Raw genomic sequence first — 24,693 nt, 5'->3', positions numbered from 1 at the left:
TCGATCCATGCCCAGCTCCCTGTCCCGGCCCCGGGAGAGGGAACCGAGCCCGCTGGCTCCTTGTCCCGCCGGCGAGGGCAGAGCTGCGCCCGCAGAGACGTCACCCCGCATGAGGTAACGTGCTGGGTCTCCCCGGCTGGGACGCAGGGCGGAGGGGGGCCTGGCAGGGGGCTCGCGAGCCCCTCGTGGAGCAGCTGGGGGGGCTCGGTTCCCTCCCCCGAGGTCATCCGGACCCAGAGGGAAATCGCAAAGGGTTGTGGCTAATAACAGAGGAGGAAGCTGGTCGAGGCTGCTCAGCTGCGCACGGTTGTTTGTCTCTTAGGACCGTGGCCGGCCAGCCGCAGAGGCGAGCTGCGTCTGCCCAGCGTGCTAGCGAGAGGCGAACGGAGAGGGCCGCCAGCGAGCAGGGGATTTGGAAGGGCTGGAGGAAGGCTAGGTCTGGGGTCAAGGCATTGAACTGGGCTCCACCTCTGCCCCGACTCCCGGGGGGCTTTGGCTAGTCATCTGTCCTCGCTGGCCGAGAGAGTTGGCTGCTCAGCGTAAGATGTCTGAGATTTCCAGAGCCCTGCCAGGCCACTTTTTAAGCAGGTTGGCCTCTGTGCCTCAGTTTCCCCATCTGTAAAACTCCCAGGTTTGTGGAGTGGGCTGAGGCCCTTTGGCTAGATGGTCTGATGGGGTCACTGGATTCAGCTCCTCCACTCGGCGGGGAGGGAGGGGAATGTACCACTCTCTCTTCGTACTACGAGAATCCTCTCTCTCTCTCTCTCTCTCTCTCTCTCTCTCTCTCTCTCTCTCTCTCACACACACACACACACACACACACACACATCCCTCTCTCGTATACGGCACTGACATGACCACAGCCTGCAAACAACTAACATGTTCGTTGCACTCCTGCATCCCCTCCCTGGAGGGTTTTAAGAGCACGTTGGCCCAACCCCTGAAAGGGCTGGTCTGGGGTCGCTTGGCCCTGCCTCAGCACAGGGCACTGGACCCACGGCCCCTTTCAGCCCCACATGCCTCTGAGTCTAAGTTCAAGAGTTGAAGTCGTGGGGCCCGATTCTTCGCTCCCCTGCCCGTTAACACCAGAGAGCAGCGCTGCCCTGCACGGCTGTGCCCGCGGAAGCCGGAGCGTAACCAAGGACCTGCCCCCCCCCCGCGTTCAACTCCGGGTGCGTCTTACAAGGCAGCGGAGTGAGGCGAGAAATGAGATTAGCATCAGCTCGCTGGGAAGGGAGCGGTCGTTGGCCTTACAGCCGCTGGCGGGGTCATTTCCTCTCGCTCCCCTACTTCACCTCTCCAAATGGCAGGCTGGAGAAGGCCGGGGAGGGTTTGCTGCTGGTGGGCACTGCCAGCGGCAGCGGGCGGTCAGGTGGCCAGGGAGGGAGAGAGGGGCAAGTTTTTTCAAAGCACTTCAATTGCTTCTGAAAATGGGCCGTGAGCTCCGGGGAGACAGAGCCGCTTTGGAAAGTCTCCCCCGGAAAGCGGTCGACGAGCGCAGCCTGGGTTCGCGTGGCCAGGAGACCACAATACGCCCCGTGACGTTGGCACCAGCTGGCCCACGTATTGGCCAGTCAAGGTTGAGCGCCCTGTCCTCTTCGCCCGTGGGCTAGTCTACGATACAGTGTTAGGCCAGTGTAGCCACATCACGGAGGGCTGTGAAAAATGTCAAGTGAGCCGAGCCGACGTCAACGGCCCCGATGTCGACACCGCGGTCGACGGAGGAATTCTTCCTCGCTGCCTCCTCGGGCTGGGTGGATTTCAGTGTCTGCATTTCGAGGCCTTCACCTCGCCAGGCCCGGGTGCAGGCGGTGTGGGGGGGAAGCCACCTGAATAACTCACCGGCTCCAGTCTGCAGGGTTCTCGGGCCAGCTGGAGAGGCTGGGGAGGTGGGGGATGCCCCAGGCTGACCGCTCTGGCCTCTGCAGTGCCCACCCTCCTAGCGTCCTGCACCCAGCCAAGCAGCTGTGACTCAAACCCCACGCAGGGGAATGACGCAGACTGCAAACAAGAGGCGGCTTTCATGGTCGACTTTCTGATCGCAATCACATTGGAAAGGAAGGCCGGGGCGGGGGAGGTGCAGTCGATGCAGCGGCCGGGGCCTTTGCAGCGGCACGAAAATGACTTCCTAGCTCGCGTCGCTCTGGGTGAAGTGGCCGGGAGGGGAGGGGACCCAGCACCTGCTAGAGAGCAGGCGGGGGCACTTGCAGGAGCAGAGGGGACCTGAGTGGCGTCGCTGCCTGTCCTGGTTTTGCCAGGGGGGGTCCATTTTCGGAGGTGACTGTCCTGGGAAATCTGGGTGCTCCGGAGCCGCTGGGCTCAGATCCGCCCGGCTGTGCAAGCGTTTAGTCCCGGAGGTGCAACCCAGTGCAGGGGGTGCAGGGAAAAGGGGCTCACTGAGCCGAGAATGCACCTCGAACCCGGCTAACCAGCCCCGGCCTGGTGTTACCGCAGGCTGCCTCCCACCATGGCCCCCCTCGGAGAGGAGACGCCCCTGATCGGAAACAGGTCCTGCAGCCTGTCCTCCATGGAGTCGGGGACCCTCCAGGTCTACCTGTACCACCCAGCCAACACCCCGCGATCGGACCCCGACTTGGGCGGCGTCCTGACTTTCACGTATGGCGAGTACTTGGCAGAGGAGCTCTGTGTGGCGGCAGCCAAGGCCTGCGGTGAGAGGGGCGCGGGGGCCTGGGGATGGGATCCAGGGTGGGGGAGGGGAGGATGTGGCCCCACCCCACCCCCCGCCATAACGCAATGCCACACCTTTCCGAGCCGCCGCGATTCTGTTGCCATCTGGTGGCCGCAGCCTGAAGCGCCGGTCGGCCGCGGGGACAGCAGCCAGACGCTCTCGCAGTGCTGTGCCAGCCCTGTGTGTGATGGGAGGAGCTCAACGCCCGGCGCTTCACAATCGCCTTGCGCCAGCGTTCACGGGCAGAGCCTTGGGCAAGCCGCTCCCACCCCCATTGGTTCCATGGGGAGAACGAACCCCCCTTTCTCCAGCCCTTGAGCTAGACTGTGACCTGCCTGGGGCCGAGTGTCAGTGCCCTGCTACCCGATCTCGGCAGGCGGCCGCGAGGGGCAGGCTGGAGCTCGGGCTCTGAAGCCTAAGGAGGGGGGAAGGGGCGGATGGCATAGCTTGAGCCTATATAGACCCACCCCCAGGTGTCCTCAAAGCAGGGACAGACACCAATACAGCCAGGCCAAGGGGCCCACCCGCCTGGCTAACTAGCCGCCGTGGCTGCACCTTCCTCCCACCCTGGCCGCCCTTCTCAGTGTTGTTTGTCACAAGCCGTCCCCCAGCCCCGCAGTGCCCAGGGCGAGCCGTTCCGGTGCCTGGGCTGGTCCGGTTTCCTGCCGGGTTTGCCGAAACGCCTCACCTGCTGCTCCCCTCCCTGCAGGGATCCTGCCCGTTTGCCACTCCCTCTTCGCCCTGGCAACGGAAGATCTGAAATGCTGGTTCCCGCCCAACCACCTCTTCACGGTGGACAATTCGAGCTGCCAAGTCGTCGTCTACAGAATCAGGTGCTTGCGAACTCCCTGCCCCAGTCACTGAGCGCCCAGCTCCCAGGGCGTTGTCCGGATTCACCCCCTTCCTCGGGGGCCTGCGAGCTCACAAACCCAGCAGAGACCTGCGCAGGCCCCTGGGGGTTCCAGGCAGGAGCGCCTCTGTCCTAGCACCCTACCTCCCTCTGGTCTAACAAACCGCGTCCACTCCCTTCCCGTCCTGCCTGGAGCTCGCGGGATCACTCGCTAATTACCCTGCATCTCCACGCAGGGTTCCCGCGCCCAAGCCAGGGGCCACTGGGGTCTGTCTGTTCCTGAGCAGGGCCATGATTGCATGATGGTGCATCTCAGGGGCAGGGTTTCCTGATGATGTTGTTTGGTTCGTGACCCCCCCCGACTGGATCAGACCCACGGCCCATCTTGTCCAGCATCCTGTCTCTGCCAGTGGCCAGTCACAGGCAGCTGCAAGAAGCCCCCCAGGAAAGAGTTATGGGACAACCTGCCCCCAGAGAGTCTCCCAGGGAACGATATGGGCTTATATTCTCTATAGGCTCTAATCCTCTGCCCATCCCCCTAGCTGGAGATTGGGGCTCATGCCCCAATGCAGGCAAGTTTAGCGCCCTGCCAACCTCCTTGATCCTCTTTAATCCTTGCTGTTATACCTGCACATCGCTGCCCCCCATAGCAAATCAGCCCCGCGGAGCTGGTAACCCCAGGGGCAGAAGTGACACGCCGAGCGGGTCAGTTCTCACCCCCGAGCAGCCGTCCCACGGGGAGGTTCGTGCTGAAGGTGGAGGAGAAGAGAAGTGAGCTGGGCTCCTTTTCCTCGGCAGGTTTTTCTTCCCCAACTGGTTTGGGCCGGGGAAATCGTACCGCTTCGGGCTGCTGAACGACCGAGCCAGCGCCGTGCTAGACTGTCCCACCATCAATTATCTCTTCGCGCAGGTGAGTGATGCCCCGGGGGGGTTGCTACAGAGAGTTCGTCCCCTACAATCAGGTACCAGCGTCGCCCGCCAGGTGCGTCGAACACCCAGCTGTGAGGTTCAGACATGGCATCTCCCAACCACTTTCCCGGTTCGACTGCGCCCGGTTTCATCCCACACACACCGTACAGCTGAGGAGGGGATGTGCAAGGCCCCAGAGGCAGAGCTGGGGATTACACCTGATCTCCAAAGTGCCAGCCCAGCACCTTGGCTGCTTGCATGGGCCTCTGCCAGCCTGATACCAGGAGCACGAAGGGTCGGGCTCCGCCCAGACTGGGTTATGGACGAGGCGTAACTAGAGCATGGAAATCCCTGGGCAGCAACCTGGGAACTGTCCATGGCTGGGAACTGTCCATGGGGGGACTCTGCCAGGGATGGAGTCACCCTGGGATCAAGCATCTCTTGGGGGGCTCCAGGTCCCTCAGCGTCCCCCAGTCCCTTGGAAGGAAGCTTACTCACTTGTGGCCCCGTTTCCACATCCCTGAAAGGGGGTCGGGGGGAGGCGTTCCCAGAGCATCAGCCGGAGCCTGCTGTGCTAGCGTAGCTGCTCTGGGGGGCGGGGGGCGAAGTGGCTCTCCCGACGGGAGACGCTTGTGATCGCAGCCTGGTGCTGAGCTGACCGCGCGTGGTGTTCTTGGGGGTGGCCCCCAGTCCCGCAGCGATTTCATCAGCGGGCGCATGGAGGGGGCGCTGAGCCTGCAGCTGCAGGAGGAGTGTCTCAGCCTGGCCGTGCTGGACATGCTGAGGATGGTCAAGGAGAGGAAGTGGAGCCTGGAGGAGATCTTCAGCAGCGTCAGGTGAGAGAGGGAGCCAGATCCGGATCCGTCCCTTCGAGCGTCTGGCCCCGAGTCCCACCCGCCCTGGGGACAGGAGACCCAAAGCAGCCGCAAACCCAGGCCAAAACCATCCACTTCCCTGCCCGGCTGGGGTCCAGCAGCAGCCACCAGCGAAGACACAAATGCCCCCACACAGACTCACCCCCCAGCTGCCCAGGCCTTGCTCTCAGCCTCCCAGTGCCCCCGCCAGCAGGTACCATGGCCCCCAGCTGGCGAGCTACCCAGGGCCACCTGCCAAACAACCCCCCTCCCCTCACAGAACACCTGGAGAAGGGGCGGATGGGGAGGCTAGGCCAGGACCAGGTCTCCTCCATCCTCCTCTTCCCCCCCAGCTACAAATCCTGCATCCCGGAGACGCTCCGGCACCAGATCCAGCAGCAAAGCTTCCTGACCCGCAAGCGGATCCGGAGGAAGTTCCACAAGTCCCTGCGGAGGATCAGCGGCTGCCAGACCGACGATTGCGCCCTCAAGCTCAAGTACCTGATCGACCTGGAGAAGCTGGAGAGGACGTGGGTGGAGGAGAGCTTCCCGGTCCGCGCCCCCAGCGGCTGCGAGCCGGGCCAGGAGGAGCAGAGGGTCATCCACGTGTCTGGGGAGAACGGGATCTTCTGGAGCCACGGCGGGGACGAGGTGAGGCTGGGGGGGCTGGGGCAGGAGCGAACACCCCACATGGCTCAGCTGGGGGATTGAGCCATCAACGCCAGAGATGGGGCTGGGGCAAAGGGGGCTGCTCCATACTTTTTATACAGGGGCCACCCCCCCACACACACACACGTTCGCCGTCCTTCCCCCACCTCTGGATTGAACCTGGGACCCATGGACCTAAAAGCTCCAACCTCTCCTGCTTGAGCTAATTAGAAGGGAAGCAATAGCCGCCTTCGAAACCTATAGCCCCACTGCAGCCACTAGAGGGGGCCACAGTCCTGCCTGGTGTCGGTGTGGGGCACACCGCCATGTGCGCACAATCTCCTCCGCGGAAAGGGAATGAAAACCCGGCTGGTGCCAGGAAAGGCCAGACGGGTTCTCCTTTCCTGCGAAGATCAGCCCTTGTCTTGCTCTCTCTTTTCCCGGAAACTTGATGGGCCGCCGGAGAACTCGCAGCTCTATGGCCTCAGGGAAACCAGGCCCAGGAAATGGCTTGTCCCCCCAGCTGCCCTAAACCTCTGTCGTTTTCTGTGTCCTCTCTTACCCCCGTCTAATCCCAGCCGGGCGGGAGGACCACTCTCCCAGCCTCTCACTTCAGCTTCTGTGTCCTCCAGCAAAACCACGGGCAATAGGAATCGACCCTCCTGCTGCGTCCGAAGCCTCAGCCAGGCTCTGAGGCTCGGGGGACGGTTCGGGTCGGTTCTCATTGCCCATGCTCAGTTCTCCTCCTCTCCACCCTAGAGCCGCCAGCCGTTCTGCGACTTCCCCGAAATCGCCGACATCAGCATCAAGCAAGCGAGCCGGGATAGCAATCCCGTGGAGAACCGGATCGTCACCGTCACCAAGACAGATAACAGGATCCTAGTGAGTGGGGGGGGGGGGGAGTTGCCTCAGTCCTACTGCCTGCTGTTCCCTGTTGGGCACCCACGGGTCTCCGTGTCCTTTCTAGAAATGTAGGGGAAGGGACCTCGAGAGGTCACTGAGCCCAGCCCCCTGCGCTGAGGCAGGACCAGGTAACCCTAGACCAGCCCTGGCAGGGGTTTGTCCAACCTGGTCTTAAAAACCGCCAGTGAGAGAGATTCCACCACCTCCCTAGGTAAATTCCAGTGCTTAACTCCCATGACCAGGGCCGGCTCCAGCGTTTTTGCCACCCCAAGCAGCGGGGCGGGAGGGGGAGCCGCGATCGGCGGCACTTCCTGGCGGCTTCATTCTTCGGCGGCAGGTCCTTCACTGCGAGAGGGACTGAGGGACCCACCGCCGAAAAGCCTGATGTGCCGCCCCTCTCCGTTGGCCGCCCCCCCCAGGCACTTGCTTGCTGCGCTGGTGCCTGGAGCCGGCCCTGCCCATGACAGCGAGGAAGTTTTTCCTAGAGTCTAACCTAAAATCTCCTTTGCTGCAGTTTAAGCCCATTGCTTCTTGTCCTGTCCTCAGCGGTTAAGAACAATTTATCATCCTCTTCTTTAGAACAATCTTTTCCGTACTTGAAGACGGTTATGAGGTCCCCCCTCAGTCTTCTCTTCTCCAGACTAAACAAACCCAGTCGTTTCCTCCTAGGTCGTGTTTTCTAGATCTTTCGTCATTTTTCTTGCTCTCCTCTGGACAAACATGAACGCTGCCAAGTCATGAGCACTTTCCCCCAAGTGCCCTTCCACCTTCAAATTCTCAACCAGTTTCTCCCTATCTGTCAGGATCAAATCCACAACAGCCTCTCCCCAGTCGCTTTCTCCGCCTTCTGCAATCAAAACGTGTCTCCAGGGCATTCCAAGAGCTTCTTGGATAATCTGGGCCCTGCTGTGTTATCCCCCCAACAGCTGTCTGAGTAGCTGAAGTCCCCCATCACCACCAAGTCCTGTGTTTTGGATGGTTTTGTTAGTTAACCTAAGACCATAAGAATGGCCGGACTGGGTCAGCCCAAAGGTCCATCTAGCCCAGTGTCCTGTCTTCTGACAGTGACCAGTGCCAGGTGCCCCAGAGGGAATGAACAGGACAGGGAATCATCCAGTGATCCATCCCGTCGCCCCTTCCCAGCTCCTGGCAAACAGAGGCTGGGGACCCCCATCCCTGCCCGTCCTGGCTAAGAGCCATTGAAAAGTTGTTTAAAAACAAGCCTCAATCCACCTCTTCTTTCTGGTGAGCAATCCTGGGCCCTGTAGTAGGCCCCTCCCATGGCATCACCCTAGTTTTTCACCCCTTTTAGCCTTAGCCAGGGATACAGCCCACCATGCTGTTTGCTTTTTTTGCACCAGTCTCACACTGTGGACTCCTTCAGTGTGTGATCCACCATGGCTGCCGGAACCTTTTCTGCAGTCCTGAAGCCCAGCCAGTCGTTCCCCATTTTGCATGTGTGCAGAAAGAACCAAAGGAAAGTCTCTGCGAGCGAGCAAGAGCCGGAGAGAGCGCGCCGTGTGCGTCTCCTCTGCGAGGTCTGCACTAGACGCAACTCAAAATGGCCTGCCGCAGACAGCCGTGTCCTTAGAGATTGAAAGGGACGGTACACAGGAAATGAAGCCACTGCTGTTACTGTAGAGTTCCCCGTCACAGAACCAGCCCCTCACAAGGGTTTCCCTCTGCTCAGGGGCAGCCTTCTCCGCCTCGCCAGGCCTCCACATGGGCAAAGGACAGTGGGCATCCCAGGTCCTGGGGCACGATGCAGTTGCCCTTGTGCCCTGCCCGTTCCTGCCACAGCGCCCCCTGCGCAGGGCGAGGGCTAAGTGCCACCGGCTTGGCCTGGCAGAGCATGAGGGATGCGTGTGGCGTGGAAGGGCTCCATGCAGCCGTGACGCTCGACTCTGACTCCAGCTGTGCCCCCGTTGTCTCTCCCCCGCCCCCCAGGAGGTGGAGTTCCTCACGCTGCGGGAAGCTCTGTCCTTCGTCTCCCTCATTGACGGCTACTACCGGCTGACAGCAGACGCCCACCATTATTTCTGCAAGGCAGTGGCTCCCCCCCGGCTGCTGGAGAACATGGAGAACCAGTGTCATGGACCCATCAGGTAGGGATGGTGATGGGACCCTGGCCAGCAGTGGCGCCACCTGGCTAGACCACAACTCCCCTGCCAACTTGGCAGCCCCGGGCTCTAGATTCCTGGGGGCAGGGAGTGAAAAATACCCTCTGCGGGAAATGTCAAGTAATCGTTTAGGTAGGACCTACACAAAAACAATGTTTGCTGTTCCCCCCTTTTGGCTCTGAAGGGGCACTGCGCTTGTTCTGTTCACCAGAGCTGTGCTGAAATAGGAGGAGGGAGATGATGCTTGAACAAGGACATTGATTTTTAAGGGAAAGCGTTTTTCTATAGGGGGGTAGTATTCCCAGCTCTGGGAGGGGAGTGGGGTCTGGTGGGTCACAACAGGGGGTCTGGAGTCCAGACTCTTGGGTAGTATGCCCAGCTCTGGGAGGGGAGGAATGTGATCTAGTGGTTAGAGCAGGAAAGGTAGCCAGGACTCCGGGGTTCTAGAGTTGCTTCTACCAATGACGGACTCCTTATGAGGTATCAGTAATATTTGTAAAGGGCTCAGAGAACCTTCTCTGGGAAGTATCATCGAAGGGGAAAAGATCCCAGCTAATTCTTGTGAGAGACCCCCGTTGCCTTTCACGTTCTGTCTGACACGCCGGGGGCGCCACATACCGCAGCTCCCCTTCCCAACGGCGGAGTCGGAATCCGGAGGGGAGGCAAAACCCTTCGTTGCATGTAAAGCGTCACGCAGCCATGTGCCAGGCCTGGGGCAGTACAGAGTATAGCCGTGCTCGATCCAGTGGCTGAGGGCTCTGGTTGGTTCCTGGCGGCTGGGACCGTAGCGTGGTCCTGACACGGGCCTGGGCTTTGCAGGTCCGAGTTTGCAGTGAAGAAGCTGGCAGCGAACGACAAGGGAGACTACCTCCTCCGCCGCAGCCCGCAGGACTTTGACAGCTACTTGCTCACTGTCTGCATCAAGGTAAGACGGTCCCGTCGCTATTGCCGGGACCCGGCCTCTGCTGGCTGCCTGGGGAGCAGGGGGATACCAGGCTGCTTCCCAGAAGCTGTTCGGCATCACAGAGTTTATTCATGCTTCCCAGCCCATCTACCCAACAGGGATCCCTGGGAGTCCTGTCCGGAATTCCCCAGGGACCCATCCAGGCTAGAAAGGGCCAGGCTGAGTCAGCCCACCAGAGGGAGGAGAGAGGATTCAGTTCTCACCTGGGACAGATGCTGGGCGTGACCCCCAGGGGAAAGACCCGGCCTGGATTTCTCTGCCTTGGTCCCTCCCTGGCTGTGTAGGTAACTGCCCCATGGACCTAGGTGGTCTATGTGGGGTGTCTCAGAGCCAATGATTCCCAACTCCTTGGATGGGCCAGGGCCCTCTCTACCCCGCCTGCCCGCTATGCGGACTCTGCCTTTAGCATCAGGGACCCCATGCATCTCACTCAGGGAAGCCCAGCCCCCGGCTCCTAGCACCTGCTGGCCCCGATCACTGACTGTGGCTTCTTGTGGCTGATGGATCCTTTGGGTCACACGTGGTACCGCTGGCTAACTGCCCCCTCATTCCCTCTCCCCCTGTGCAGACGTGCCTCGGACGGGATTACAAGGGTTGCCTGATCCAGAGGGACAAGGACGGGAGCTTCTCCCTCTCCGGAGTTGCCAGGCGCTTCTGCAGCCTCCAGGAGCTGCTCTGCACCTACCAGAACTGCACCCTGCATGCCGACGGGGTGGCCCTACGCCTGGGCACGTGCTGCCCTCCCCGGCCCAAAGGTACAGCCAGGGTGTGACGCCGCAGGTAGCCCCTGGGGGCGCCACCTGGATCCAGACTTGGGGCACATGGTGGGCCGGACCCGTAGGCGTGAGCCAGGCGCTGCCTGGCCAATGGGATGGAGGGGGGAGGGATGAGGAAACCAATGGTCGTTCAACGGTCTGTGATGTCACAACGGTGGGTGTGGCCAATATGGGTGTGGCCAATAGGGGCGTGGCCAGCGACATTTAAAGCCCAGTTGTGCAGGCTGCCCTGTGGGCACTGCGGAGGACCATTGCGCCCGCCGGAGACTCTCGAGGAGGTCTCCAGTCTAACCCCCAAGCCATGCACATCCGAGGCCAAGCCCTGGGTCTAACTGGGGGAGCGTTGTCCCCCTCCCTTCCCCCGCGGAGCCCCTGTGCTGAGCAGTGAGGGAGCATCTGACAATTAGATGGCGAGACACACACGCCGCTCGCCCTGCTGATTTGTCCCCTTCCCTCTCCTCTCCCTCCAAGAAAAATCCAACCTGCTGATCGTGCGAGGCAGCTGCTGTCAGCTCCCCTGCTCCCCGGCTGCACCGCGCCGCAGCGTCAACCAGATGATGTTCCACAAGATCCAACCGGAGAACCTGATGATGGTAAGTGGGGGGAGGCAGGCCCTACGCCAGGGTCTGGCTGGGCAGGGAGACAGTCCCTGCCCCTCCTCTCCCAGCCACAGTTCTGGAGCAAACCCAGAAGGGGGCGACATGCCCAGGACTCCTGGGTTCTCTGCCCAGAACTGGGAAAGAAGAAGTATGTTCTAGTGGCTACAGCAGGGGCCTGGGGACTCCTGGGCTCTTTTCGCAGTTCTGAAAGGATTGCGTGGTCTAATGGTTACAGCAGGGGATGGAGTGGGGAGGGGGCATTGCCAGGACTCCTGGGCTCTGGCCCACGTGACCTTGCGGGAGTTCCTTCCCCACTCGGTACCTCAGTTTCCCTCTCTGTGAAATGGGCAATATTGAAGGCAAGGGCCTGATCCTTTCGCTCTGGTGTAAAGCGGGAGCAGCTGGCAGGCACAGTCCTGTACCTCACTCACCATCCCTGCTGCTCCAGTGCCGATGGCAGGAGCAAAGGGAGACAGGCAGCAGGGCCGTGCACTGCCCCCACGCCGCCCCTGCCTGCGAGAGGAGACAGACACCAGGGTGATGGGCACCAGAGGGCGGGGATTTCCAGCGAAGGCTTATGGGAGTTAGGTGGGTGCCCAGCTCCCAGCGAAGGGGGCACTGAAGGATTGTGCCCTGGCTCCAGGGGGAGCTGGTGAATGACCCAGGGTGGATGGGGGAGGGGGGTGCCCCCTGGTTATTCATCCCCTCCCCCCATCTCTGGTTCCTGACAGTGCGAGAACCTGGGCCAGGGAACCTTCACCAAGATCTACCGGGGCATCAAGCGGGACCAGGACGATGACGAGTGCCACGAGACCCAAGTCCTGCTGAAGGTGATGGACGGCAGCCACGGCAACTGTTCCGAGGTGAGGCCTGGGGTGCTCGGGGGTCAGGGGGACGAGCCGAGGGGCTGGGCTCCCTGCAGCGAGCCCAGCGTGGGGCAGCCTGGCCCTAGAGCAGCTAAGCCAGACACAAAGCAAGGGAACAGGGAGCCCAGCCCAGCCTGACCCCGAGTCTCCCTCCGTTCCAGTCCTTCCTCGAGGCCGCCAGCACCATGAGCCAGATCTCCCACAAGCACCTGGTCCTGCTGTACGGGGTCAGCATCAAGGAAAACAGTGAGTAGCGCCCCCGCCGGGAAAAGATGCTGCCCAGGGAAGGCGCGTGGCTGGGTCATTACAACGGGGAGGTGGCCAGGCAAAATGCCAGTTTCTTGCTCCACTGTTTATGCTGCTTGTTTGCTGTTCACACTCACAGCCAGTCATTCACTTCCTGAGACTGGAACCCAGGTGTCCTGGCTCACAGTCACTCCTCCCATCGCCAGCTGTGCCCTGCTCTAACCACTAGCTCACACTCCCTCCCAGGGCTGGGGACAGAAATTGCTCAGCAGTCCTGGTTCCCAGCCCCGCACCAGACTACACCCTGCTCCCAGGGCTGGGGACAGAACCCAGGAGTCCTGACTCCCAGCCCCCTCTAACCCACAGCCGATTCCTAGGGCTGGGGACAGAACCCAAGGGTCCTTTCCCACCCCCATTCTAACCCTCAGACCTAACCATGCCCCCAGAGCTGGGAATCCAGGAGTCCTGATTCCCTGCTGCTTTCGCCACTAGCCCCGCTCCCGCCCCCAGTGCTGTAGTGTCCACGTTTTTCACGCCACAGAGGAAAAACTTGTTAAAGTTCCCTCCAAAATACATACGGTGAGATTTATGAATCAGACTCACTAAAACATTTCTGTTGGAAAGCAGCATGGGGCTCTGGAGCTGGGGGCGGGGGTCAGGACTCCTGGGTTCCATTCCCCTGACCAGCAAGACATCCTAAGACACAACCAGAAGGTCCTTGCAGGTATTTGTGATACAGGAACCATCCTCCCTGGGCTGAATCAGGAAAACTCGGCCTACGTAGCTGAGCGGTCCTGGCCCAACCTGCTGTCGTGAGACGCTGATCCCTGCCCCTCCCACGCAGGTATCATGGTGCAGGAATACGTCAAGTTCGGCGCGCTGGACATCTACCTGAAGAAGAACCAGGCCGGGGGCAAGGTGACAGCCAGCTGGAAGCTGGAGGTGGCCAAACAACTGGCCTATGCCCTCAACTTTTTGGTAAGCTGGCAGATGACTCGCGGTCAGCCCCTAGGCCCCCTCCCCAACCACCTTGCCAATGTCCCCTTGATCACCTAACGTCAGCACGCCCTCCTGGGGCCCTGCAGGCAGGCACTCCGGTATTTACAAGGAGCCAAAGACTGGGAGTTTAACCCCAACCCAGGGCAGTTATTAAACCTGAGAATGACTCGTCCTGCTCCTAACACACACACACACGTCCAAATTCACCCCCTCCCTGGGGTTTCCCTCGTGGTTAACTTCAGTAATAATAAGAATCCGTCGCTCTTACCTAGCGCTTTTCATCAGTCAATCTCAATGACAGGATCATCAACCCATTTTATAGAAGGGGAAACTGAGGCCCAGGGAGGGCAAGTGACTTACCCCAGGTCCCCCAACAGGTCAGTGAAAGAGCCAGGAATAGAAGCCAAATCTTCTGAGTCCCAATCCTGTGCACTAGGTCACCCTCCCTACAGCCCAGCCTTCCCCCCTTGCTACTGGACCATTTCTAGGGTTGCAGGCCAGCCTTAATTCCCTCTGCAAGGCAATCAAAGCATTTGATCCTCCTGGGTGGGTGGTGATAGGGCCCACCTGGTCTGGCGGCCAGGGTGAGTCAGCAGCAATAGCTCTTCAGTTGCACGTCCCTGGCACCTTCAGTACTCTGGAAATCAAAGCCCTAGATTCTGCTGTAAAAGACGGACAACGGTGGGTGGTAAAGAACAACCCCAGGCCCAAATAACCTGGTGGAGGGGAAATAAAGAGACACGCTGGGCTGTTCGCTGCTGACGTTTGCAACTGACCGTCTCGCTCCTTCCCCAGGAGGATAAGAAGATCGTGCACGGCAACGTCTCTGCTAAGAAGGTCCTGCTGGCCAGGGAGGGGGACTCCGTCAGCGGCAGCCCCCCTTTCATAAAGCTCAGCGACCCTGGAGTCAGCCTCACCATGCTGGCCAAGGAAAGTAAGTTCCCTGGAGCGGAGCGTGCCTTGCTGGCTCCCAGCATGACTCACGACCCTTGGGATCCCTCTCAGGGCCTTCCCTGGCTCCCATCACCGGAGTATCTGGGCACCTCACAGTCTGCAATGGATGGCAGGGCAGGGCTACGATCCCCATTACACAGAGGGGAAACTGAGGCACGGGGCAGCTAAGGCCCAGAACTTGAAAGGTACTTAGGCATTGTTGTGCTCAGCCTGGCCATGCCCAGCGGATTTAGGCACCTCAATCTCATTTTCAAATGGGATTTAGGCGCCAAGGAGCCGTCGATTTGGGATTCTAACCCCCACCCCTGTGCTGCCCTGGCATCAGGCAGCTGCTGGGCTCTGGCAGGGGGGGCAGCGGGATGCCTGGTGACAGTTGGCAGCTCCGCACATGGGCACCCTGGTTTCACCCCACCGGTGTGTGCTCCCTTGCAGTGCTGATCGACCGCATCCCCTGGGTGGCCCCCGAGTGCATCGGCGACCCCAAGAACCTGGCGCTCGAGTCAGACAAGTGGAGTTTCGGCGCCACCGTGTGGGAGATCTTCAGCGGGGGCACCATGCCCACAAGTGCCCTGGAGCCCCTGTCGGTGAGTCGGCCCCTCTGCTCCCTGGGATCCCCCCTCCCGTGGGTCTGAGCCACGCGGCAGCCCCAGAAGGGTCACTTCCTGGAGGTGCTGGTTTGTGTCGGCAGAGCGGGTCTGACCTGCAGTAACGCTCTGTCAACCCCATGACACCTTCTCTGCCAAGTTCCTCTTCGGAGGGTCCTGGCCCAGAGCAGCTGTTCCTTCGCAGTGCCGCTCCGGCTCACCGTCACCAGATGGCCATGCGCCATTGGAAACGTACTAGGCCCCTTGACGCTGCTGGTAGGCCTGGGCGGGCAGAGGCGGACCAGGATCAGGGCCCACAAGCTTGGCGTAGCAGGAAGGTCGGGGTCGCTCTGGTTAGTTAAGGTGCCATTGGGCTACAGGAATCAGAGTCCGACGCATCCCCCACCCACCCCCAAGCTCGGGGAGTGGGGCCAACCCCAAGCGTTCACGTGACGTGAGTTTGTCGGCTCCCCAAAATCGCGATCAGCTTAAAAACCATGAGTTAAAAACGTCGGGTTCTTTTACCTTTGTCTTCTGGGGTCTGAGCCCCTCGGGGTCCCCACTTCCAGCGTTCCTCACCAGCCGGGAAGGCTGGCAAATGTTTCGCTTTTTGTTTTTTAAATGGAAGCCAAGACTCGCACATACTACCATGACTCCCGGAGCTGGGACTTCATAAAAAACTCCCAGTATCCTGCGACTTGTGATAAAGCCATTTCAATTGGCAAGGCTCCTTCTGACCCCCGGGGGAGGGGCATTTGCTGGAAGGAAATCCGCCCTTTCCCCGCTGCATCTTATTTTTAAAGATTTAAAAACAACAACAACAATGGTTTCCCCGTGGAAAAAGACGAGGGTGTTTGGGCCCCTCCTCCTGGCATCCCCCTGCACCTGGGGCGAATGCAGATGGAAACTGCAGCCGGCTGGGAGACCCGAACGCCAAAGCTTCTACCCAGACAGGCCCACCTTTATCCACCCCACCCCCCAATTCCTGGCACGGGGAATGCGCATCAGGATGGTTTCCAGCCTGTGCAAACTCAGCCTGGCCCCTTGGGAGATCGCTGGGTGTGAAAGTGACCTGAGAAGCAGAGGGTGGTGTCGGGTACCGAGCAAAGGACGATCCAGCGGGGGGGACCCAGGTGATCCCCAGGCAGCGCAATGCCTAACCCCCTCCCCCCTTTCCCCTGGACAGAAACTCCAGTTCTACCAGAACAGCCTCCAGCTGCCGGCTCCCAAGTGGATGGAGCTGGCCAATCTCATCACCCAGTGCATGGACTACCGGCCGTCCTGGCGCCCCTCCTTCCGGGCCATCATCAGGGACCTCAACAGCCTGATCACCTCAGGTGAGTGCCCGGCCGGCGCTCGTGGGGCAGGCTGCTGAGAACACGGGATTGCAACAGACAGCAGCTCCCAAGCCACGTGCCCAGCGGTAACGGCCGAGCTCCGGCACCCGCGGATGACTCTGGTCCCGTTTACCAGGCTGACCGTGGTCTCTCTTGCTTCCAGCCCCGGCCTGGCCGGGTGTGAGGCCAGGATGGCTCCAGGGCATGACACCGAGCAGGGTACGGCGCCATGGGCAGGGCGGATGGGCCGGCACAGAGCAGCCAGCAGGATGACACCACTGCCGCTGCCCGGTGGAAAGCAGGGGCGGTTTGCGGGCAGAGGTGGCTGGGCGTGGGGGGCACCGGCGGGAGCTGGTCATGCAGCCTGACATGCCCGTCCTCCCCCGTTTCAGATTACGAGCTGCTGTCGGACCTGGCGCCCAGCGAGCTCCCAGCCAAGGATGGCTTCTGGGGCTTCATCACAGGCCCAGTGTGCCAGGACCCCACCATCTATGAGGAGCGGCACCTGAAGTACATGTGTGTGCTGGGCAAGGTGAGCCCCCCAAAGGAACCACAACCAGGTCCTGCACCGCAGGCCCCAGCCTCCCCGTGTGCTCTACATTCACACCAAGTCACTCTGCCGGGCCACGTCTCTGCACCGCCCTCACCTGGTGTTTGGGTGTTAAACAGCTCCCCGGCTGGGCGACCCGGTCCCCTTCCTCCCGCGGCGCTCTTGTACCGGCTGGCTGGAGCAGCTAACGTTGGCAGCCTGACCCCAGGGCGCGCATGGGGCTGTGCATTTCCTTTTCCTCAAGCGGGGACTTTCCCCCCAATGTCATGGGGGATCTTCTCTCAGGGCTAAAGTCACCCTTTGCAGAGGGGCCAAAACAAGGTCTAAGCCCTACTTTGGTGCATCGGCCACCTCCACAGCTAAACCTTCGAAACCCTTGACCTCCATGGTTTCTTGTAGCAGGGAGTTCCGCAGGACAGGCATGTATCAGCCACTTTAGTGCTGTGCAAATCTTTGCCCCACACCCCAGTGGCAGTCTGGGTAAGGCGTTTATACTGCTTCATCCAGTTGGTGGGGTTTCCGGAGCCACCGCTAGGGGGAGACGAAGAGCCATGCTGGGTTAGGGTGGGTGACGTGGCGTGGCGCGTGGGGATCAGTGCCCTTGATGCAGGCCCCGGGGGGGTTGCCACGGCTGTGTCCATCAGCCCCCCAGCTGCCAGGCCCCACGCACTCCGCTCCCTCTCCTTCGCCAGGGGAACTTCGGCAGTGTGGAGCTGTGTCGATACGACCCGCTGGACGACAGCACCGGGGAGCTGGTGGCCGTGAAGCGGCTGCAGCAGAGCTCGGCCGAGCAGCTGCAGGACTTCGAACGGGAGATCGCCATCCTGCGCGCCCTGCACAACGACTTCATCGTCAAGTACCGCGGCGTGTGCTACAGCCTGGGTGAGCCGGGGCCTGGGCAAGGAAGGGTTAACACTAGGGCTGGGCAGGAGCCCTGGGGACCAGCCCCGGCCCTCGCAGCCGTAGGCAGCGTGAGAGAGGGGGCAGCGAACTCCATGGGGAGCCCCTGAAATCACTGACGGGCTCTGGGGAGCGACCGAGGCACCAGGGGCTGGGGATGGCTCCAGCACGCTGCAGGAGCCGGTCGCAGACTGTTTGCAGCTCGGCAGCTGCCCCTGAATCGTGACCCGCAGCCCCCTGCTATCCCAGCCCTTCCAGTGCCCCTCACCCCGACCCGCAGCCCCCTACTATCCCAGCCCTTCCAGTGCCCCTCACCCCGACCCGCAGCCCCCTGCTATCCCAGCCCTTCCAGTGCCCCTCACCCCCAACTCGCAGCCCCCTGCTATCCCAGCCCTTCCAGTGCCCCTCACCCCCAACTCGCAGCCCCCTGCTATCCCAGCCCTTCCAGTGCCCCTTCACCCCCAACTCTCAGCCCCCTGCTATCCCAGCCCTTCCAGTGCCCCTCACCCCCAACTCGCAGCCCCCTGCTATCCCAGCCCTTCCAGTGCCCCTCACCCCGACCCGCAGCCCCCTGCTATCCCAGCCCTTCCAGTGCCCCTCACCCCCAACTCGCAGCCCCCTGCTATCCCAGCCCTTCCAGTGCCCCTCACCCCGACCCGCAGCCCCCTGCTATCCCAGCCCTTCCAGTGCCTCTCACCCCGACCCGCAGCCCCCTGCTATCCCAGCCCTTCCAGTGCCCCTCACCCCCAACTCGCAGCCCCCTACTATCCCAGCCCTTCCAGTGCCCCTCACCCCCAACCTGCAGCCCCCTACTATCCCAGCCCTTCCAGTGCCCCTCACCCCCGACCCGCAGCCCCCTGCTATCCCAGCCCTTCCAGTGCCCCTCACCCCCAACTCGCAGCCCCCTGCTATCCCAGCCCTTCCAGTGCCCCTCACCCCCAACTCGCAGCCCCCTGCTATCCCAGCCCTTCCAGTGCCCCTCACCCCCAACTCGCAGCCCCCTGCTATCCCAGCCCTTCCAGTGCCCCTCACCCCGACCCGCAGCCCCCTGCTATCCCAGCCCTACCATTGCCCCTCACCCCCGACCTGCAGCCCCCTGATATCCCAGCCCTGGGCTCCCCCTCACCCCCGACCCACAGCCCCCTGCTCTCCCAGCCCTGCTGGTGCCCCTCACCCCCGACCCACAGCCCCCTGCTATCCCAGCCCTACCAGTGCCCCTCACCCCTGACCCGCAGCCCCCTGCTCTCCCAGCCCTGCTGGTGTCCCTCACCCCGACCCGCAGCCCCCTGCTATCCCAGCCCTTCCAGTGCCCCTCACCCCGACCCGCAGCCCTCTGCTATCCCAGCCCTACCAGTGCCCCTCACCCCTGACCCGCAGCCCCCTGATATCCCAGCCCTGGGCTCCCCCTCACCCCCGACCCACAGCCCCCTGCTATCCCAGCCCTGCCGGCGCCACTCACCCCGACCCGCAGCCCCCTGCTCTCCCAGCCCTGCTGGTGTCCCTCAATCCTTGCTGCTTGTTCCAAGCTGAGACGCTCACCTCGCTGACTGGTGGAACTTCCACTAGAGCAAACCTGCTCAGGATGCACAGGGGTGTAGGGCCAGGGCTGAGTGCCGGGCGCGGGGCGGGCTCCAGGGCCAGGGCTGAGTGCCGGGCATGGGGCAGGCTCCAGGGCCGGCGCTGAGTGCCGGGTACGGGGCGGGCTCCAGGGCCAGGGCTGAGTGCCGGGCACGGGGCGGGCTCCAGGGCCGGGGCGGGCTCCAGGGCCAGGGCTGAGTGCCAGGCACGGGGCGGGCTCTAGGGCCAGGGCCGGGTGCCGGGCGCGGGGCGGGCTCCAGGGCCGGGGCTGAGTGCCGGGTACGGGGCGGGCTCCAGGGCCAGGGCTGAGTGCCGGGCACGGGGCGGGCTCCAGGGCCGGGGCGGGCTCCAGGGCCAGGGCTGAGTGCCAGGCACGGGGCGGGCTCTAGGGCCAGGGCCGGGTGCCGGGCGCGGGGCGGGCTCCAGGGCTGGGGCTGAGTGCCGGGAGGGCTCCCAGGCCAGGACTGGCTGTGACGTCCTTTCTGCACCCGCCAGGGCGGAGGAGCCTGCGGCTCGTCATGGAGTATCTGCCCAAAGGCTGCCTGAGGGAGTATCTGCAGAAGAACCAGGAGCGCCTGGACCACAAGCGGCTGCTGCTGTACGCGTGGCAGATATGTAAGGTAGGGGGCCCGGCTGCACCCCCAGGCACCTCCCCGCGTGCAGCTCCTCTGCTCCGTGCCCCCCATTCACAGCAAGGGGGACGGGAAACTGAGGCACAGAGCAGGGATGTGATGCTCCCAAAGTCACCCCGGGAGCCTGTGTCAGAGCTGGGACGTAAGCCCAGCTCGACCACAGCCCAGCCCCAGGCCCTAATGACCGTCCTTCCTACCCCAAACCCAGGCAGGTGCACGGAGCGGGGCCGGCTGGCTCTCTGATTCCGAGTAGGCAGGGAGCGGGGTTCCCAGGGCCGGAGCTAGGGCCCCCTGTGGGATTGGCGTGCGTTGCCTCCAGCTGGAGGCTTTCAGCGTCTCTGTTCCAGGGCATGGAGTACCTGGGATCCCAGCGCTACGTTCACAGAGACTTGGCCAGCAGGAACATCCTGGTGGAGAACGAGACCCACGTGAAGATCGGGGACTTCGGCCTGGCCAAGCTGCTCCCCCAGGACAAGGAGTACTACGTGGTGCGGGAGCCGGGACAGAGCCCCGTGTTCTGGTAGGGGAGGCCTGAGCTGCCAGCACCCCCTGGACTGCGCTTCGCTGGGGGGCGGGCTGCAGGTCCCAGAGCAGCTGAAAGCTAGGACACCTGGGTTCTTTTCCCAGGTCTGCCACAGACTCCCTGTGCAGCCTTGGCCATGACACTTCCGCTTTCGGTGCCTCATTTCTCCCCTCTGTGGATGGGGGATAAACCTCTTACGAGCGCTGGGGAGATTCTGAGTGCTCCCCCAACCCACAGTACGATCCAACCTTCCTGCCAGCGGGGCCATTTCACACCTCTCATGCAGTCCGCGCTAACAACGGTACTTTGCAAACATCAGCTAAACAGTTGCCCTGTAGAGCCGTATTGTCAGTCCCATTCTACAGGTGGGGAAACTGAGGCACAGGCCTGCAGCCGCCTAGCGAGTCAGTGAAAGAACTGGGAATAAAACCAGGGGATTCTTGCCCCCTCGCCCTATGCTCTATCTACTAGACTCAGCTGCCTCCCCCGGTGCTCCCATACAGTAGCGACGAGGGATGCCTAGATAGATGGGGAACGGGAGTCTGGGGTGGGGGGGATGTTGGAGTTCTCCGATACAGTCCATGGGGGACTTTGAGCTCAAAAATGTTGCATTTTAAAATACTCTGCCAGCTGCTCAACTGGCATAAAATGGTGCAGCTCCCATTGACGCCAATTACGCTGGGCTCATTGTCTGCGGCTGGGGACAAACTGCCCCTTCTCTCTGCCCCTCTTGTCTCTGGAGGGGAGAAGCCCTCACCCACACAACCATCCGCCTTCAAACAAGTACCTTGATGGGCCCTCTGCTTGCAGCTCACCCACCTACCTCGCTAACCGCCTCCTCCCCGGCCAGGTACGCACCTGAGTCCCTGTCGGATAACGTGTTCTCCCGCGAGTCCGACGTCTGGAGCTTTGGAGTCGTCCTTTACGAGCTCTTCACGTACAGCAACAGAAGCCAAAGCCCCTCCGAGGTGAGACCACTAGCCGCAGCTTCCCTAAGGGCTGCGTCTCCCGCGAGCGCCACAGGTGCCGTGAGTTTGGAGGGTCTCAGTCTCTGCTGCCAGGAAAGATCTTTGGCTGAATCAGGCACATCTCCCCATGGGCTCCCCTGGGAGCTGCCCCCCGTTACACCAGAGCTGAACTTGGCCTGGTACATTTGGGATTGCCCCGGACGAACTGCTGAACAACCCCATGATCCCCTTAGTGTCCAGCACTGGATGCCTCAGAAGGTTTAACTCCCCTGCCTCAGAGTGCTCCTAATGGGGCAAGCCTACCAGGGGAGGGGCTGGGATTCCTTCCTGACCCCAGTCAGCTCATAACCTGAAGCATGAGAGCTGAGAACCCTTGTGACTTAATAAATATCTAAGCCCCTAGAAGCCAACTAAGCTCCTTGCGTCACTAATATCCTGCAGCAGTAAGTTGCACAGGTGAGCCCCGATGCTACCCACTGCAAGGTGTCCCCCCTTGGTCACTTATCTGAGCAAACACTGCACACAAGTGACCCATCCACGGTAAACTAAACTGGCAGCTTCCTCTCCTGAAGGCGGCTGTGGGTTATGTGAAATTTCAGTTTGTACCTAGTTGACAAAGAGGTGATAAATGACAAATCAATACTTTAATACCTGGTTAACACTTAGAGTCCAACCCTGTCAATAGGTTGCGAACAGCCTCTATGCCAGCTAACCTTGCTATGCACATAACCATCTCCGATGCCCTCCCTTCACGTCTGTTATCTGCTTACAGAACTTTGATTCGGTATTGATTACCCCTTTGTAAATGGAGCTTTGATAGACTAAAGGGTGACCACGGGGACTACATAGTAGGGTGAAAAAATCAGATTTAAAAAAAGCAAATGGCCTTGCAGTCCACCCTCCTGCCTGCGGAGGGAGACAAAGTCACATCTGACCATGGAGACTATATGGCATGAGGGGAAAACTGGTTTAAAAAGAGACCTCGCAATCCCCATTCCTGCCTGTGGAGGGAGACAAAGTCACATCTGACCACGGGAGAAAGCAGGGAAACCGGTTTAAAAAGAGACCTCACAATCCCCACTCCTGCCTGCAGAGGGAGACCAATCCACTCCCAGAGTTTCCATTTCCTGCCTTGTTTTCCCTCCCCGCCTCGCAGGAATTTCTCCGCATGATGGGACTCGACAAGCCCATGCCGATCATTTGCCACCTGCTGGAGCTGCTGAAGGACGACAGGCGGCTCCCTGCGCCCCGCGGCTGCCCCGCCGAGGTAAGGAGCCCGTGCTTCCCCGAGGGCGGGGGTGGCTCTGCTGCGCGCGTCCCTCTCCCCCCTCTGTGTTCACGGCTCCGCCCCCCTTTCTCCCCGCAGGTGCACGGCTTGATGCTGAGCTGCTGGGCCTTCAGCCAGAGCAAGAGGCCCAAATTCAGCGAGCTGGGGCCGAAGCTCGAGGCGCTGCGCGACAGCCGGAGCAAGGTCCGAGGCTAGCAGGACCGGGGCAGGGGCGGCTCAGGGCCCCCCGCTCCCGTCTGGACTTGTCACCACCCCTCGCCCCTGAGAGGCGAGACCCGGCCATGCACGCCGGGGGCGCCGCTGACTGCGGGGTCATGAGCTGCGCAGGGTCCCACGCAGGGACTGAACCCGGGGGAGGGCCCTCGCCCCCAGAGAAGAGGACGGCAGGACACACAGGGGGCTTGACGAGGGCTCTGGCAGCCCAGGCTCCGGGGCTAAGCCAGACGCATGCTCGAGGCAGGGCAGCAAAGGGTCCCGGGTTTGCTGCCGAGGGCTCTGATCCCGCCAAGGCTCCTGTGGAGACATGTTCCTCCTCCGCAGCTTGGCAGGCTGGGGGCTGGGACCGGACTGCCAGCCCCAGAGCCGCCAGGCGCCCTCCCGCTGGGCTGCGTCACTGGCCCAGCCTGGTGGCTAACGGGTTTGACTCAGCCGCGGCTGGTGCTGTCCAGAATCGTCGCTTCCCCAGTTTAGGACTTGGCTTCGGCAGGGCGGAGGCCAAGGCGCGTTCCCTGCTATTTGCCCGTGCGGGCGACTGGGGAGACGGAGTCAGCTGCCCGTTGCTGAGGAATGCGATGGGCCACAGAGTCAATCAGCCCAGCCAGTCTGACCCTCCTGTATAACACGGGCTGGAGAACTTCACCCCGTGACCCCTGTCCTGTGCCCGGGAGCTAGTGTGTGACCAAAGCACCTCCCAGAAAGGCCCCCACCCCACGCCGCTCTAGGGCGGGCTGGGCCTCGCTGCCCCGCGTGCTTCACTCATGCGCTGCGACACGGTCCTTGAACACAAATCAGAACCATCCGCTGGGAACTCCACCTGGATTGTACTCGCCCGATGCTACCAGCTAGAACCGCTCTGTATTACCCAGAGAGCTGCGGTGCCTTTCTGGGGGGCTTTTCACACCCCAGCTTTTCTTGGAAGGGGGGAAAGGACTGGAAATCTCAGCGACACCCACCCACCCAGAGCGTCGCCAGTTGAAGAGAGACACAGAAGAGCAGCACCATTATGAGTTAATTTAATTATTCAGAGAAAACTGCAAGGTCTGAATTCAAGGATTCTTGTAGGGTGAAGCAAACAGTTTTGGTCTTTGAAGCAGAGAGGTGGTTGAGGAATTCCCTTCCCGCACCCCAAAAGCAAAAGTTTAAATGAAAAACTTTTCTTTTGTTATAGGCAGTGAAAGCTTCCTGTGAAAATGTTCAGGTTTTCATTTAAAAAACATCAACATGTCTTTGTTTTGAAATGCCGAAAACCCTTTGTATGTCATGGCCAAAAACTGGAATGTGTTTGGCTCTTCAACAAAAGTAGGAATGTTTTTGTCACATGAAACCTTTTCCCAGAAAATTTCATTTACCCCAAACCCAGCTGTTTGCCAGCATAGCAGGCGCTTTACCCCAGGGACACCTGAGCCGGACGCCGCTTTGCAAAGAGTTAATATACACGACCTACCAAACGGTGTTCCGGCGCATTCGAGATGAACTAGATTGCATAGCTCGGGTGGGCAGGATTCGCATTTTAATCAGTAACTGTTGGGAACCGTCGATTTCTCCGCACACACCCAAACCGAGGAAGGATTATTGCCAGCGATAACAATCAACATTTACAGAGAGGCAACGTAAGAAAAAGGCTGCTTGACGATAACAGTTTGATTTAAGGAGAGTTACTTTGTATGTTTCTACCCAGGACACTGACACCAATTTGTGATTTAACCGTGATAAAACTTTAACTTTTTGAACCTTGAA

General features: G+C 61.1%; 1 protein-coding gene across 1 annotated transcript; it reads left to right on the top strand.

Annotated features, from left to right (window-relative positions):
• Positions 1-24,693, top strand: JAK3 (Janus kinase 3). The gene is made up of 24 exons (XM_054013843.1): positions 1-114; positions 2,455-2,669; positions 3,399-3,522; positions 4,338-4,449; positions 5,139-5,284; positions 5,656-5,953; positions 6,710-6,832; positions 8,801-8,958; positions 9,793-9,898; positions 10,506-10,692; positions 11,185-11,306; positions 12,044-12,175; positions 12,340-12,424; positions 13,269-13,402; positions 14,219-14,357; positions 14,810-14,961; positions 16,148-16,298; positions 16,691-16,830; positions 17,541-17,730; positions 19,822-19,946; positions 20,306-20,478; positions 21,332-21,449; positions 22,606-22,716; positions 22,816-24,693. Exons 1-24 carry the CDS (start codon positions 8-10, stop codon positions 22,930-22,932), a joined length of 3,465 nt encoding a protein of 1,154 aa, XP_053869818.1. The 5' UTR covers positions 1-7; the 3' UTR covers positions 22,933-24,693.

This window comes from Malaclemys terrapin, chromosome 24 (assembly GCF_027887155.1).
Source record: "Malaclemys terrapin pileata isolate rMalTer1 chromosome 24, rMalTer1.hap1, whole genome shotgun sequence".
Classification (NCBI taxonomy): Eukaryota; Metazoa; Chordata; order Testudines; family Emydidae; genus Malaclemys; species Malaclemys terrapin.
Note: the sequence above shows the minus strand (reverse complement) of the source record. Positions and strands in the feature narration are given on the sequence as shown.